We start from the raw sequence: 17,077 nt of genomic DNA on the forward strand, positions 1-17,077 counted from the left end.
GTGCTACAGTTGCTGACTTCAAACCGTTCCAAATTCCATTCCTGGGCTTGGATTCTCTCAAGGCAGAGCCTGTCGAGGCTGGGGCATCTCCATCCATCCCCCAGGCTCCTCCTGCAAACCAAGAACTCCCAACAAGGGCAGGAATCTTTACCGCTGTTCAAAAAGCCTCTGAGACTGCCTGCTTAGCCTCTACTTCTCTGGAGGTGCACAATTGTGGTGCTTCAATGGCTCTTCCGCCTTCAGAAACTTCAACTTCCAAGGGCAAGAGTCAAACAAATGAAATGAAAATCTCAACCACTGAACAAGAAGCTGGTGAAGCTCGCTCGCCTAATAATGGCCGCCTTCCTCCTACTCCTGCACCATCAGTAAATTGTAACGTTCTCAGCTGCAATGGAACGAGAACTGTCCCTGCAACGCTGGAGGCTTCTTTTAAGGTGGAAGAGGCGCACAATTCTGTGGATTTTGGACGTTCTAAGCATCTTTGCATCAAATTGAATGAATGCAGTGAATTAACTCGCATTCATGTTTCCGAAAGCTTCAAATACGTTTGCACTGAAGAAAATGAAAATAATATTTGCTCAGGAGAAATAGCATTTCCAGAGCCTCATCCTAAGCATGTGAGCGAAGATTCAGAGCGACCTAAACTGCGCAGTGAAAAAGTGGGCAAAAGTGGAGGACCAAATTCAAGTGAAGAGAATAAGTCAAACTTTCCTAAAAATACTGATTGTCTGCGAAGGACATCCCTCAATCGTTCTAAGCGTCTAAATGCTTCTATGAAGGAGGCAATTTCTTCCACAACCTCCCACGTACGTCGTAACAAAGAGAAGACTCGCAAGTGTCATGTCTGTGGCGCAGCTTTCTGCTCTAAATGTGATCTTGACCGACATATCAACGCAGTTCATCTTAAATTGAGGCCCTACAAGTGCTCTAAGTGCGATTATGCCTCCAGTTATGCTTCTCTTTTGCGAACCCATTTAAACACAGTGCATGCAAAGCTGAAGCAATTCGAGTGCGATGAGTGTGACAGCTACTTTTCTCGGAAAAGTAATCTAAAAGCTCACATTTCCAGGGTACACCTCAAAGACAGACCGCACGCGTGCCCGCACTGTTCCTATTCATTTGAGTCGAAAACAGGACTTGCTGGGCATGTTGCTAGCGTTCACTTGAAGCTGAAGCCTCACAAGTGTCCTCAATGTGACTACACTGGCAGCAGTAAAGGGATTCTTAATTATCATGTTAATAGTGTTCATTTAAAAATACGACCGCACAAGTGTGCTCAATGTGACTACACTTGCAGCAGTAAATGGCATCTTGATTATCATGTTAATGCTGTTCATTTAAAATTACGACCTCACAAGTGCCAGACGTGCAAGCGCGGGTTCTACCAGAAAGCCCAACTAGAACGGCACATAAAATTGGTGCACATGAATTTGAGGGATCACAAATGTTCGCAGTGTGATTACGCTGCAAGTTCTCGCTGGCATCTCAAGAAACATGTTGATGCGGTGCATCTGAAAATAAAGAAATATGAGTGCGGAGTTTGTCAATACCGCGACGCTAAGAAGTCTGGGCTTATAAGCCATGTTGCTCGTAAACATCCTTGGTGAGAGTGACTGCCCAAGCTACTGTACCTGGGACCAAAATCACTGCTTCCTGTCACACGGGAAATTTCGAATTGAGTGGAGTTTGCGGGTCAAGTGGCTGGCTATCTAAATTTATTGTCTAATCTTAGGCTGAAATTATGATGACGCGTAATGTGCTAATCGTAGTCAAATAATCTCGTTTAATCAGAGTGCTAATAATAGCAGAAAGGAGCTCAATAATAGTTACGCATACTCAAAACAGAAGAGTTTTATTAACCTGGTCTTATACACTGCATTCTTGAGGAATGAGAGGCTATATATCCTTCCAGGGATTCCTTCTACTAGGAAAACAAAGGCACATGTGGATAACGTTGGAACAAAAGTGTGTCGAAGCAATTTTCAACTATACTAGATGCAAGTGTAGAGCAGTTAGGTAAATCTTAGACACTTTTCGCATCCTATGACTTTTCTTAACAAACCAGGGAACGCATTTTAGTAAACAGCTGCCGCAGTGGAAGGGGTGGCTCTGCTGACACAGTGGCACGAGTGGCACAGCCACTGCTGTGGCACGAGTGGCACAGTTGTAGAGGCACGGGTGAGAGGTAAATTTTTAAAGACACTTTTTGCATCTTGACACGTTCTTCATCAAACTAGGAGACGTTTTCTATCATTACCTGCCATTACAGAAAACATTACAGAAAAGCTACCCACTTTTGTAGTGAGTAAAGAATTGGTCGGCATTGAATACAATAACTGCCAGACGCTTAGAAGTTTGGTGAGCTTTTAATTAGTATTATACATTATTTATACCTGATCATTTTGGGATGCGTAAGATCATCAGTATATTTAACCCTACTAGTATAAAATACATACTAATTATATTGGAAGATCGAGGCGGCGAAGACTTTAATACTATTCATGTTAAGAGAACTACGGCGTCGGCAAACTACATCACAAGGATAACATAGTGCAATCTTCATAGCATCTTTACAAATAACGACTCGTTCGTCACCACTGTACTGAAGTCGCCACCTAACAATAAAAAATAATATATCCTTTTAGTATTACCCATGCTCCAAAAATCTAATTCAGACATAACTCTAGTACTTCTGTATTTGTTTTCTTTATATGCTCATAAAACCACAGATGGGCACATAAATTCAAGTTTCTAGAGAGATTCTAATATTGATAACTTGCCACGTTCATCCAGGTTTTCTTATTAAGAACTTAAGACTATGGACGGACGTCGGTCGCGTGGTATGGACGGAACCTTCGAATTTAGGCCTATATTATATTTAGGCCTATATTATATTTAGGCCTATATTATATTTAGGCCTATAGGGAACATGATGGAGGTCTGTACTTTATATGGACAATGATATAGGTCTATATAGACAATGATAAAGATCCATATGGATCAATACGGATGAGGTGCAACCATGAGAAAAAGCATACAAAGGGACATATAGGGCAGCTCATATGCATTTTATTTTAATTCATTTATTGCGCGTGTTTAGCGCATTTTCTCATTTATGAAAAAAATGCACTATTGTGCTCGCCTTGTCCGTCCGTCTGTCCGTCCGTGACTTCGCGTTTTCATCGACGAGAAAATGCGCTCTCTGTCACTCACTGCAGTGGGTACTGAGTTATATTTATTAAGAATTTAGACGATGAATTTCTAAGCGGTTCTCCAGTTTATTTCTGAATAGATCACTCGCTATATCCCAAGCAACTGACTCATAAATTAACAGTTACTTGCGTAACCGATGTGATACTCATACTGTTTATAACTTTACTCAATGTCGTGAATAATGAACTCTATTATCAAATATTGAATATTATTATTATATTATGTTATTATTGAATAAAATTAGCATCAAACACTGACTTTAGTCCTGGCGACATCCTCCAGCCGCGTGACTTCGCAGAGCTCGTGGTAGAAGCTGTGCACCACCAACCACGCGTACATGTTACCTGAGGACATGTAAGTGACATGTTACCTGAGGACATGTAAGTGACATGTTACCTGTGGCCATGTAAGTGACATGTTACCTGTGGCCATGTAAGTGACATGTTACCTGTGGACATGTAAGTGACATGTTACCTGGGGACATGTAAGTGACATGTTACCTGTGGACATGTAAGTGACATGTTACCTGTGGACATGTAAGTGACATGTTACCTGTGGACATGTAAGTGACATGTTACCTGTGGACATGTAAGTGACATGTTACCTGTGGACATGTAAGTGACATGTTACCTGTGGACATGTAAGTGACATGTTACCTGTGGACATGTAAGTGACATGTTACCTGTGGACATGTAAGTGACATGTTACCTGTGGACATGTAAGTGACATGTTACCTGTGGACATGTAAGTGACATGTTACCTGTGGACATGTAAGTGACATGTTACCTGTGGACATGTAAGTGACATGTTACCTGTGGACATGTAAGTGACATGTTACCTGTGGACATGTAAGTGACATGTTACCTGTGGACATGTAAGTGACATGTTACCTGTGGACATGTAAGTGACATGTTACCTGTGGACATGTAAGTGACATGTTACCTGTGGACATGTAAGTGACATGTTACCTGTGGACATGTAAGTGACATGTTACCTGTGGACATGTAAGTGACATGTTACCTGTGGACATGTAAGTGACATGTTACCTGTGGACATGTAAGTGACATGTTACCTGTGGACATGTAAGTGACATGTTACCTGAGGACATGTAAGTGACATGTTACCTGATGACATGTCAGTTATAGTAATAAAGGTAAGTTTAATTTCATGTGATCATAACTAATGTTACAATATTGCAACACTGAGAGAGGGAGGCGTGTGAGTGACGGGTTTGTAAATGTAAAATGTAATGTATGTAAAAAATGTTAAAATTTAACTAATTCATCATGTATTTCATGCCAAGTGTGAATACTAAGAATGTAATTCACATAAAGTGATAAATATAGTAACGAACCAATTTTTGGAAGCAATTAGAGGTTTACCAAGCAATTCTGTGCTCTATTTGATTTTAATTTTGTTAATACACATAAGATATAAATAAAGTTCCTACATACGAACATTTCCTTATCGAAACCCAGTCCTGGACAGTGTTCAGATGGGTCACTATGTTATATGAGTTATCAAGTCGAGGTATTACTGTAAGTACTTTCTCACCCACAACATGAATGACTTGAGTAGGGCTCAAGAATGTGTGAGTAGGAAGTGATAACAACACCAGAGATAACAACAACACCAGTGGGCCCCATCACCTTGTGCCCTGCCTGCACCGAGCATATAACATCTGCTGGCTGGGGTAGAGGATCTCGTGCAACAGTTGCAGGCAATTGGTGCACCTCACGTTCACCTCGCTTCCTACTCTTGGACACTATATAATATAATAATGATATAATGATTACTCTATACAATAATGATACACTATACAATATAATGATGACACTATACCAGCAACTGGCACTGCTCATTGTGCCGCCCTGTGACCATCACATCTGCACCGCAAGTCCCACAGCACACACCGGCTCCTCTGCTGCCACCTGACCCCTGCCTGGGCCTCCCTCCCCGCCTCGCCCAGTCCCCCAGTCCCTCCTCCTAATCGACCACAAGCCAGCACACCACCGACCCGCCATCAAGACCTTAACATCCTACAACTCAACAATGACGGCCTACGCACCAAGCATGTCGAACTCAAACAATACACGCACTCCAACGAAGTTCACGTCGCCATTATACAAGAGACAAAGCTTAGGCACTCACACAAGACACCATCCATCCCAAACTACACTGCCATCAGACAGGATAGGCAACACGGGGAGGGTGGGGGATTGATTACGTACATTCACCACAGTGTTGCCTACCTGGAGAAAACTCGGCATATCAGAACTCTAGCACAAGTAGATAGGCACACGGAACTACAGGCATTTCACATCCAGCCCTATCAAAATTTTTAGCTGGTGGCGATCCTGAATTAGGAACCGCCTAGGACTTGGACCGAACGTAAATCAGCTTCCCCATATATGTCCGCTTTTTGGTCTACATTACGGTCCCCGAATCAGACAGCTACCAGAGCCTGGGGAGGGGACTGAGGGGATTCTGCCAACTCTTGCCCTACTCTCAGGAGACCATAAAGTCGGCCAGGAGGTTCTGACTAGTCGCTGACTGCGATCAGTTGGCCAACTGACCCAGAATAACTCGTACGCGAACATAGCAACTCTGGGGCGGAGGCTGAAGCATGCCCCGAATTTTGTTAGGGAGACAGGTCACAAAAACACATTACTCTCATCAACATATACATTCCTCCAGAACACTCACCGGGTCTACTGGCCCGCTACACTCCCACACTCCATGCATTAAACACACTACCAGACCTGATCCTTGGAGGCGACTTCAACGCAAAGCATCCAGACTGGTACAACCCACAAGACACCACTGCTGGAGAGGTAGAGATCTGTAACCAACTAGACCTGCTCTTCATCCTAAACAATACACTCACTCCCACGCACATACCATATCAGGCCCTATACAGATCCACCTCCCCAGATATCACCTTCTGCTCCCCATCACTATCACACAGGATTTCCTGGAGAGCAGAAACAGACCTCTCATCAGATCACTCTCACAAATATAGCCAACTTTTCATTGGCCAACTGCATCATACCCTCAATCTGGAAAACCGGCAAAATCATAACTCTCCTGAAACCGAACAAACCCCCCACCGAGGCAGCCTCCTACAGGCCCATTACACTCCTCTGCACACCATCTAATGTTGTATAACGCCTCATACTCTCCATAACCACGCCTCGCATTCCCCTCTCACCCACACAACACGGTTACAAAACCCATCACTCCACCACCACACTCCTCACCAACCTCGCACAACGTATACAAGATGGCATTAACTCCAAGCGCCCTGCACATCGCACACTTCTGATCACAATCGACATTAGCAAAGCATTTGATGCCATCCCACGCTTCCCACTCACAGACAAAATCTATATCACACAAAAAGAACATACCGAACGGAGTACCCCAAGGATCAGTCCTCTCACCAACACTTTTCAACCTTTACATGCACGACATTCCAGCCCCACCAGACAACATTCACATTTCGTCTTACGCAGATGACATCACAATTACATCACAATTAACACATGCTCTACACAACTACAACCTTACATCACACAACTATATGCATGCACTCCCCCACACCGTCAAGCATAATGGTTGAATTAATACCATGGTTGAATTAATACCATGGTTGAATTAATACCATGGTTGAATTAATAGTATGGTTGAATCAATACTATGGTTGAATTAATTCAACCATGGTCAAGCATCTTGTGCTGGAGTGCCCGGAGCTGGCAGCACCCAGGCTCCGGGCAGGCATAACATTCATCGGGCAGCTATGGTCCGAAATAATGTACATTATTTACTGGCATCAGAAATAAAGACACATTAATGAGGTTACAGAGGTGATAATTAATTAATTAATGTGTTGGTGAGCTCAGGCTCGGGTGGCGGCTTTCTTGCGCGGCGCAGGCTTACTGGCGTGACCGGGGCTCGGGGAACATCAACAACAGCAGTGATAACAACAATACCAGTGATAACAACACCAGTGATAACAACACCAGTGATAACAACACCAGTGATAACAACAGCACCATTGATAACAACTCCTAGTAACAACATCAGAAATTGTCATGTTGCAAAAAACAAATGAATTTTCTCAAAGTAATTCAGCATAAATAGATGACAATATTATATTTTTCTTCAAAACTTTCAACATTTATATCCTATTGCATGTGATATATAATTGCTGTGACACCCATGCTATTAGACAAAAAAAAATAATAAAATAAAACTTAATCAGTACTCCATGCTGCTAAATTATAGTGTTTTTTAGAACATTTTGTGCGTCTAATTTCTCAGAAACAATTTAATTAAAAATCAAATACAACTTTGAGACGCTAAGTTCACTATTTAAAGAAAATATATTGTATATAGTTATATTATATAGGCATATTATAATATATAATGTAAATTATATTATATAAATGGCAAGTTCAAGATTCAAAGAGATTATATTATATATACGGTATTATATATATTATATTGTATGAGATGCAAAGTTCATGATTTACAGATATTATATTATGTTATATATATTATATTATATATATTATATTATGTACATTATATTATTATATAATATATATTATATTATGTTATATATATTAGGTATATTATATGAGATGCAATGTTCAATATTCAAAGAGATTATACTATATTATATATATTATGTTATGTATATTATATAATATATTATTTTATCATATATAATTTTATATTATATAATTATATAATATTTAATAATATTATATTATGTATATTATATAAGTATAGAGACCCGTCTAAGTCCCTGCATGAGGAGGGCGCTGGCCACCAGGAACAGCAGCCCCGACACGGCCGTGACGGCGGCAAACAGAACCAGCGAGTTGCGCACTGCACACAATATGTGATATTAGATCAATAAAATCACTTACAATGAAAAATACGTACATAAAACATTAAAATTTATTTAATAAGCAGAATTGTGGAATCATTTAATGGGATGACTGACTTGATTGAATAATAAATAGAAAAACTCAGCATCGCACTGAAAAATAATTGATATTAGCTCAATAAAATCACTCATAATTAAAAAGACATACAAAAAACATATTAAAATTTATTTAATAAGTAGAATTGTGGAAAAATATAGTGGGCATACTGCACATAATAACTGATATTAGATCAACAAAATCAGTTGAAATTAAAATGACGTACACAAAACATATTAAAATTTATTTAATAAGCAGAATTGTGGAACCATTTAGTGGGATGACTGACTTAATTGAATAATAAATAGAAAAAGAAAAATAAATAATAATAGAAAATAATAATAAATAATAATTGAATAAAAATAACAATAATTGAATAATAAATAGAAAATGTCAACATTTGTCAGGAAGATGCAAGTCAACCACCAGACCAGACCAGGCAGTGAATTGATATATCCTAAAATCAAATATTTTATTTAATTACTTTACAAACTTACATTCAACTTTAGTTATTAAACAGATTATGTAACAGATCAACTAGAATTTTTGTATAGTATATTGTCAAGACTTGGGAGAAGTTCATCATCAATATACTTAGGTATAAAATTCCCTATTGTTTTTTAGGCAATATAAAAATTTTTTTGGCAAAGAAATATACAAACAAAAATTTATACAGCAATCCCTTGATTAACACGGTTAACAAATCCCCAAGTTTTACCGTGTTAAGCAAAACCGCGCTAATCAAACTTAAGAATATATGGGAATAATTATAATGAATCCTCAAAAATAGCAAAGTTACATAATAATTTTTTTTCCACTAAAATTCATCATATTTTTTTCTAAATAATAGGGGAAATAAATAAAAGAAATGCAAATGAATTAACATATTGATTCCCGTGCGTATTGTTGACTCGGGAAACCCTAGGTCTTCACCGATCTTCGTTTTTGTTTCACCATTATCAAAACAATTAATTATTTCAAGCTTAGTCTCCAAAGTGATATTTTTACGTTTAAGCGTTCCCTTTTTGTCCATAATTATGACAGTAATTTATCAGGGAAAAGTATGTAGTTTGATAAAAATGAGCAGTAGATATGGCAGCGATTTTGACCAGTTGAAGGTTAATGAGTAACTAGAGCACCGGCATGGCCCGGCGAACGTTGCCGAACTCGACCATTTGAGTTATGAACGAGACAAGGCGCGGTTAAACCGACTCTGTAGTCAGCACGAGTGCCTACGCAACGGGACCTTATTTAAAGAATTATTGGCTGAAATTCATAAAGTAACAACATTTGGCAAATTTTTACAAAAGTCATAACAAAAGTAACAACATAAGATCTAATAAGCAAAAAGTAACACTTTTGTTACGAACGTAACACCTCTGGCTAGAGGCGGGAAAATGATGCGTTGTGAAAAAAAAGTCGCGCTAATCAAAACCGGCACCGCGTAGATTAAGGGTAGGTTGCAGATTTTTTTTCCGCGTTAATCAAAACCGTGGTATTCAAAACTGTGCTAATCAAGGGATTGCTGTATAGGTATTACAAATAATATCAAAAAATAAAGATATTATTATATAATATAAATAAGACTGCCATGCCACACATTCCAGAATAGGGCAGTTAAAGCAAAACTGCCTATAACTCCAGGAAACAGGCAAGCTTAAATATAATTTCCTGCTTAAAGCTTAAGCTTAAATATAATTTAATATAATCATTTTTATAATTTAATATAATAATTTATTTGTAAATAAAGAACATTGATAAATAAGGTCATGAATAATCTGCTACAGCCAAGTACACATTAGTATACCGGGGTAGAAAAATACAAAATCCAAAATAAAAATCCAAAATCAATGCTACATGCACATGTTATAGATGATTGCAACAATGCTACATGCACATGTTATAGATGATTGCAACAATGCTACATGAGTCAGCAGAGAGCTTATCATTGATCATCACAAACAGACCCACGACTATCAGGAACAGACCCTCCACCTGTCAGCAGAGAGCTTATCATTGATCATTACAAACAGACCCATGGCTATCAGGAACAGACCCTCCACCTGTCAGCAGAGAACTTATCATTGATCATTACAAACAGACCCACGACTATCAGGAACAGACCCTCCACCTGTCAACAGAGAACTTATCATTGATCATTATAGAGAATAATATAGTGAATTCATTTATATAAAGTTTGTGCACTTCATACATGGCAATAAGAATAAGGAAGTTGATACATTTCTTTGTGAATTGCAGACAAGTTAGGTTCTTTTCCATATGGCACCTTATAGTTAAGAGTGACAATGTTCTGATTTTATATTGCTAATCACCATGTGTTTGAGGCAACATTAACATGCCTCTGTCAATCACCATGTATCTAAACATCAAACTATACACAGAATAGCCTGATTCCAACCCTGAAAGCTAAAATATGAGCAATCAAATCCAAATTTTAAATGGGAAAATCAAATGGATGCTCTTTCCACATTTTTAAAAGCTGGAAGTAGCAATATTTCTTTAATTGTTTAATGTAACTTGATGAAATTGAATAAAACAAGTTAGATGGTTTTCATCCACATTTGAATGCTTATTACTTAGATTTGAAATAAACTAGATTCTATCGCAGTAATGATCATATATGATGTATTACTGAAATGTGCATTACTCGTTCAATAAGAAAAATTTTGGATAATACATCCAAGCAAATAAATCTTTTATTTGTCCATACTTTCTTCTACTGGTTTTATAAATTGAAATTTCTGCATATTTTGATAATTCTGCATATTTTAATGCATGCCTGCCAAAGGGTAAATTGCCATAGACAATATTCAGCAAGAACCATTAATTAGGGTAAATTTTCAAAAGGTTGGGATGAAATTTTCTGTTAAACATGGCTTTATTTTAGTTTATGATGGTTTATAGGAAATATTTTAGTCAGGAGGATTGCACAATTTAAAAAATTTTGCTTGAATAAAATCTTGCAGCTTCAAAGAAAGATATTTCAGATATAACCAAAATATTGCAACTTAATTGTGCACTTTTAATAACAATCAAGTATATAAATAAATAATTTAGCACAAATGTTGCAGTACCAATAATTATAAGAAAGCTATATTTGCATCTTGAAAACATTATGCATTTTCCTCACCTGCCCACCAAGCACCAATACAGAAATAATGTTATCTATTTAGTATAAATTAGTGGGACTCCTGTCTGTATTGGATAGGCATCATATCCATCATGGAGAGGCAGCAATCCATCATGGCCTGGGACTGCTACTATGTCCAAAACATATGCTAAGGATACTAAGGATATATATTACAACCATTTGCTATAACACAGGTAATTTATCAAAAAATATAGATGAATTTCCACCACCTGCATTGATTGAGACCAACATCTGTACAGTTTGGTGCTTGGCATGAATAGGTAGTAGAGTCTTGCATGTCATGTTCATCACTGGCAGTTGATTATGTATCATCTGACAGATCAATAGTCACTGGTCACTGGCCATATCAATAATTATTTGTCACTGTCCATATCAATAGTTATTTGCCACTGGCCATATCAATAGTTATTTGCCACTGGCCATATCAATAGTTATTTGCCACTGGCCATATCAATAGTTATTTGTCACTGGCCATATCAATAGTTATTTGTCACTGGCCATATCAATAGTTATTTGTCACTGGCCATATCAATAGTTATTTGTCACTGGCCTCAATAGTTATTTGTCACTGGCCATATCAATAGTTAATTACCACTGGCCATATCAATAGTTGATTGCTACTGGCCATATCAATAGTTAATTGTTACTGGCCATATCAATAGTAAATTGTCACCGGCCATATCAATAGATTGTGGCCACTGGCCATAATCCATATCAATATCAAATTTATTTGCCAAGTTGCTAACATAAATTATACCGAATCCTTGATTTCTACCAAAAAATAGACAAGAATGTACTTCCTCACCCAAATATGTCAAGTTGCCTGATTTAAGCCTGTAACTTCTAATTATTTTTAGAATGCCAGAATGGGAATAAAAGTTGGGAATTAGAAAACTGTGCCACTGGTCCAAAGTGGAAAATTGGCATGAAGTGACATGACAAAGAGGACAAAAGCACCCATGAACTTGGCTAATTTTACCCGTTTCTAATGCTCTTTCCCAATCCAGGGTGCGTATCAGTATCTAAAAAGAAATTCCTTCACTTTTCCATGACCTGGTTCTAGTAATCTTTGAATGTTGACTGAAAAAAGAGTAGTCGGCACAGCAGAACCAAACTCTGCCAGAACATGTACAAGATGTGTATTAAACCTACGCATCCACTTGTATATTTAATTGATCTTACAATTATATTATGAATCCACTTTTCTCTGCTCTTCCAAATGGAACCGATCAGCATTAATGGGTTAACAGAAGCAGCACAGAAAAACACTTAATTTTTTTCTTCATTTATTTGTAAATTTCATGACTTTCCATAACCTGAAATGAAATCCCATGACTTTCCAGGTCTTAAAATTGAAGAATCAAATTTCATGACTTTCCAGGTTTTCCATGACCAGTACGCACCCTGCCAATCACTTCAGTAAAATACGAGAATAACCCTCTATTTTTAGCTGTAAATTTTTTAAAACTTCTGCCCTACATTCCAAAACGTTTGGCCACAGGAATGGCAGGACCTTTCGAGACACCAAATGAGCTTTCCCCTTATTTTGGGAGCTGAGATTCTTGCTGGATGAATTATGATTACCTATCTAATTGTCAACATAAGTGCATGATCAGGCCGCAGGATTCCACATGTATTAGAAATTTGTCACTTTAGAGCTGTGAGATTTAATTCAGAAGTAAACAAATTCTAATCTAGCACTGAAATGGCTAAATCTTGAGCTACTTTCTGAAGAAATTTTGATAGAAATAAAAAAATTTTAGCAATTTTTGTTTTTCTGTACTTCATTTGATACTATTATTATAGTTTTATGTCTGTTAAGATAAATACTTTTTATTATTAATTTGTAAAAAAAACAATTTTGTACATATCTATACAATAATTCATGTGAAACCAAAATATATTAAACTTTGATGGAAAAATATTTTATATTAAAAAACATCATTTGTTCCAAATTGATATATAAAACAGAATTTTCTTAAATTTTAGGTAAAAACAAATATCACCACAATTTAGAAAATCAAACAGAAGATTCATAAAATTTAAAATTGCAGGTGAAAATAATGATTTCATAGGTGATTTAGATAAATAGGATTAAAACTAGGTTGTTTTTCTCATTTCACACAGAATAAATTGTAAAAATGCCATAGGAATTAGGAACAGGTGAATTTATTCACATTCAATTTCATGGGCATTTTTGTCCAATTTATAGGTGGCTTCTGCCTAATTTTCCATTCAGGGTTCCATAAAAGCAACTTTCAAAAATTGACAGTAAAAATATGTCATTTTCAATTTTTCATTCAATTTTACAAATGAAATTTGGCTAAAGAATTGGTAAAATTACTAATAGGCATGACAATTTTGGAAGAAACTTTCAAAAATTGGCAGTAAGAATATGTCATTTTCAATTTTTCATTCAATTTTACAAATGAAATTTGGCTCAAAAATTGGTAAAATTACTAATAGGTATGACAATTTTGGAAGCAACTTTCAAAAATTGGCAGTAAAAATATGTCATTTTCAATTTTTCATTCAATTTTATAAATGAAATTTGGCTCAAAAATTGGTAAAATTATTAATAGGCATGACAATTTTGGTCTAATTCAAAGATGTATTTAGATTTCAGCCCAACTTTTCAGTTCACAATCTAGTGAGTAAACATAATTTTTTAGTAAAATTTGACTTTCTTTAATATTGTCACTGTTGTCTCAATTTTAATTTCTGTTTTTTTTTTTTCTGGTTTGTCAATTAATTTATTATTGATTAAAACAATAGTATTATAAAAAAAATTTTACCGTTGTATATAAAGCTGAAAGCACAGAGCCTCTTTGTACATCTGTGAAACCAGCATACTCGAGGATGGGCAGCCTTAGTCCAGTTTTCTTCTCCATTGTTGTGGTAAGAGTAGCCACTGACGCCACACTCCTGGCGACCGACATTCTGCTGCCACGTGAGGCCATTGACAAGCCTGACACGCTCCCCATCATTGATTGTGGCATAGTGATTGTGAAATTTTACTTTAGATCGATATTTTTTCTTCGCAAGCTCAGAAATTTGACTAAAATTCAAAGACGGGCACACCCTACCACTTCTTTCAAAATTACGGACAGAATTCGTTGCGCGGATCGCTCACGACTTAGAATGCGGATGGTCGGAAATACAACAGAAATTATCAACTTGCAAACGAGTTATCCATAGATTGATTCATTCGTTTCACATTCAAAATAATTTAATTTTCATGTTTCTATAAAAATATAGCTTTAAGTACCATTTTATTATCGTTTAGTCTCTTTCACCAAGACTTTAAAATAGAAATTAAAGATAATAATGCGGTCATATGGAATAAATTAACTTTGACCTTTTTGAAGACAAATCATTCGTGATATGTAGAAATCTGTTTATATCAAGTGCCTAAAGTGCGTACCTGAATTTTTGCACCAGTCGGACAGGAACGCGTGATCGTTAGCGTGGGCTTCAGCGTGTGCCAGCCCGGCCATGAACATGTGCTACATGGCTGAACTATATAAGGTTGACCCACGAGAAGTTCCGTCTTTCAGTTCAGCTATCTTGTTACGTCACGTAGATCGAGAAACGTAAACAAACCCGTCATTCCCATGACGGATTGGTTGACTGGTTTGATCGTATTTCGGTGATTGGTTAATGCCCGTGACGTCACTGAGATCAGTGACGTCACAGGCGGACAACGAACTACATCCGCGAAAATGGGCTTCTGATGGGTCAACGTTATATTAGTTCAACCATGATGTGCTACACCTGCATCAAACACCCCTGAATGCACCCGTCCAAACGCTTGGGAACGCTATATTTCTTTAATTTGTATAAATTATTATAAAATTAAATACATGTGTTAACATGCTTATTGCGCATTGGCCAATTGTTCCGAGCGTACCGGTCATACCGCACGCTATTTTGGGCAGTTAATTCAATTGTGAGTAAAGGAGAGGAACGGTCGGAAACGATCTTCACTTTACTGGCAACATGTCAGCTGAAAGACACAAAGGGAAACGACCTATAAGACATCAAAACAATACTATTCACTAAGTTACGAAAAATCAGAACAAACAGTAACCTTAAGCTCTGCAATTTATACAATTTCATAAAGAGACATGTGTAAATTTTTAAGTATAATTAGACTTACATAGCAGTCAGCCTTGGGCAGTACGGAGGAAGTTCGTCAAGATAATAAACTATTGGTCTAATAGATTAAACCGATAAGATTATGGATTGTATTGACTACTTTGTCTTCTTGTTCTGAAGGACAAAAAGACGGGCGTACGAAAGACGCCACACGAATATTTTCCCCATTTTTACTCTGTCTCCTTTGCAGGGTGGCAGGTGGCCTTAGGTACAGGGTGGCCCAGTGGTTACAGTTCAGAGTACCAAGATTGGAGCAGAGAAGTGCGGGTTCAATCCCAGCTCTGTGCGCCAGTTTCTGGTCAGAATCGGCAAGGAGGCCGGGCGGTTAAGCACAGCAGTATTGTAGCAGTGAGTTGCGAGTTCAAACCCACAACAAGCTGTGGATGTTCTGCAATACTAAGAATCGGCGACAGGCCTCCGGCCTAATAAACGCTGGAACCGCTATGACCGCAAAATGAAACTGTTAAACGGGAGCAAACGAGCAAATTCAGCTACTTGGGAGCGCTTTACATCCTCAATTAGTAAGCAATAATTATGAAATTAAATATATTGTTTTACAAGCATATTGCGCATTGCCGACCATTTCTTTACATTCTTATCCCATCTGCTCTGCAAATAAAACGGCAAAACGGGTGCAAACGACCAAATGAGTCAAGTTTCAGCCGTGGTCGCGAGCGGACGCTCGTGTTTTGCGGTCCTAGATTTTCAACTTTTAACTTTTACTGGGCCGTTTTCGGAACTTTTTTTGCATTTTTTTATGATCCGTGTCAGTGAATGACTGAATTTTCAGTGAAGTCAGTAAAAGAGAGTGCGAATAGAAAAAAACCTACAGTAAAAGTGTTTCTATCTGAAATAACGCGATTTAGAGTCAGCGAGGGTCGCCAAGCAAGCGAGGGCAACGTGCACTGCCTCGCCAGCGTAGAACAATAAAGCCCTTGTTTTATGCCCAAGCTTACCTCCTCTACCCTGAACACCTTTTACAGCCGCTGATTGAAAGCCGCTTATTCTCAGCCGCTGCTTCAGTGCGCAGCGGCGTGCCACAAGGAAGCGTTATCGGGCCTATTCTATTCGTTGCGTTTATATACGATCTGCCAGAAGCTGTGTCTAGCGTTTGATCGATGTATGCTGACGACACAAAAATTTATAATACAGTGAAGAATACGTCGCAAAAAGTACAGTTGCAAGGTGATCTTGACAGGAATTTATAATACGGTGTTGAATACTTCGCAAAAAGTACAGTTGCAAGGTGATCTTGACAGGCTGGTTGACTGGGCTGATAAGTGGCAGCTGCGTTTTAACGCTGACAAATGTAAAGTAATCCACCTTGGCAAGAATTATGAACAGCAAGATTACAGTATGAGAAGACACGGTTGCAACGACAGAGTGATGATGTCGAAGTCGACAACGGAAAAAGATTTAGGAGTTAATATCGACAATGAGTTGAAATTTTCGAAGCATATTGAAGGTCAAGTTAATAAAGCCAATAAACGACTTGGACTGATCAGACGCTCTTTCGAGTTCCTAGATGCAGAAACGATGA

General features: G+C 37.8%; 2 protein-coding genes across 2 annotated transcripts in view; one reads left to right on the forward strand and one right to left on the reverse strand.

The window, feature by feature from the left end:
- Nucleotides 1-1,607, forward strand: part of LOC125179465 (myoneurin-like) — a gene marked incomplete at its 5' end in the record, with an annotated part of 4,298 nt that extends 2,691 nt beyond the window's left edge. The window contains 2 exons of the mRNA XM_047885381.1: nucleotides 10-842; nucleotides 1,359-1,607. Of these exons, the coding sequence (XP_047741337.1) occupies nucleotides 10-842; nucleotides 1,359-1,607 (1,082 nt within the window). The remainder of the gene's footprint in view (nucleotides 1-9; nucleotides 843-1,358) is intronic.
- Nucleotides 1,608-3,459: 1,852 nt separating this feature from the next.
- Nucleotides 3,460-14,504, reverse strand: LOC125179464. The gene is made up of 5 exons (XM_047885380.1): nucleotides 14,175-14,504; nucleotides 10,264-10,338; nucleotides 10,196-10,202; nucleotides 8,015-8,109; nucleotides 3,460-3,579 (listed from the first exon to the last, which is right to left on the reverse strand). The coding sequence occupies exons 1-5, from the start codon at nucleotides 14,376-14,378 to the stop codon at nucleotides 3,460-3,462; spliced, it is 501 nt and encodes a 166-aa protein (XP_047741336.1). The 5' UTR covers nucleotides 14,379-14,504.
- Between the last annotated feature and the right edge of the window lie 2,573 nt (nucleotides 14,505-17,077).

This window comes from Hyalella azteca, unplaced genomic scaffold (genome assembly GCF_000764305.2).
Source record: "Hyalella azteca isolate HAZT.00-mixed unplaced genomic scaffold, Hazt_2.0.2 contig17742, whole genome shotgun sequence".
Taxonomy (NCBI): Eukaryota; Metazoa; Arthropoda; class Malacostraca; order Amphipoda; family Hyalellidae; genus Hyalella; species Hyalella azteca.

Coding starts and splice junctions, on each gene's coding strand:
- LOC125179464 (XM_047885380.1), bottom strand. CDS start 14,378: ATGCCACAATCAATGATGGGGAGCGTGTCAGGCTTGTCAATGGCCTCA. Junction 10,339..14,174: donor TTTCAGCTTTATATACAACG/GTAAAATTTTTT, acceptor CTCTGTTGACAG/GTGGAGGGTCTGTTCCTGAT. Junction 3,580..8,014: donor TCATGCAGGGACTTAGACGG/GTCTCTATACTT, acceptor GTCCTCAGGTAA/CATGTCACTTACATGTCCTC.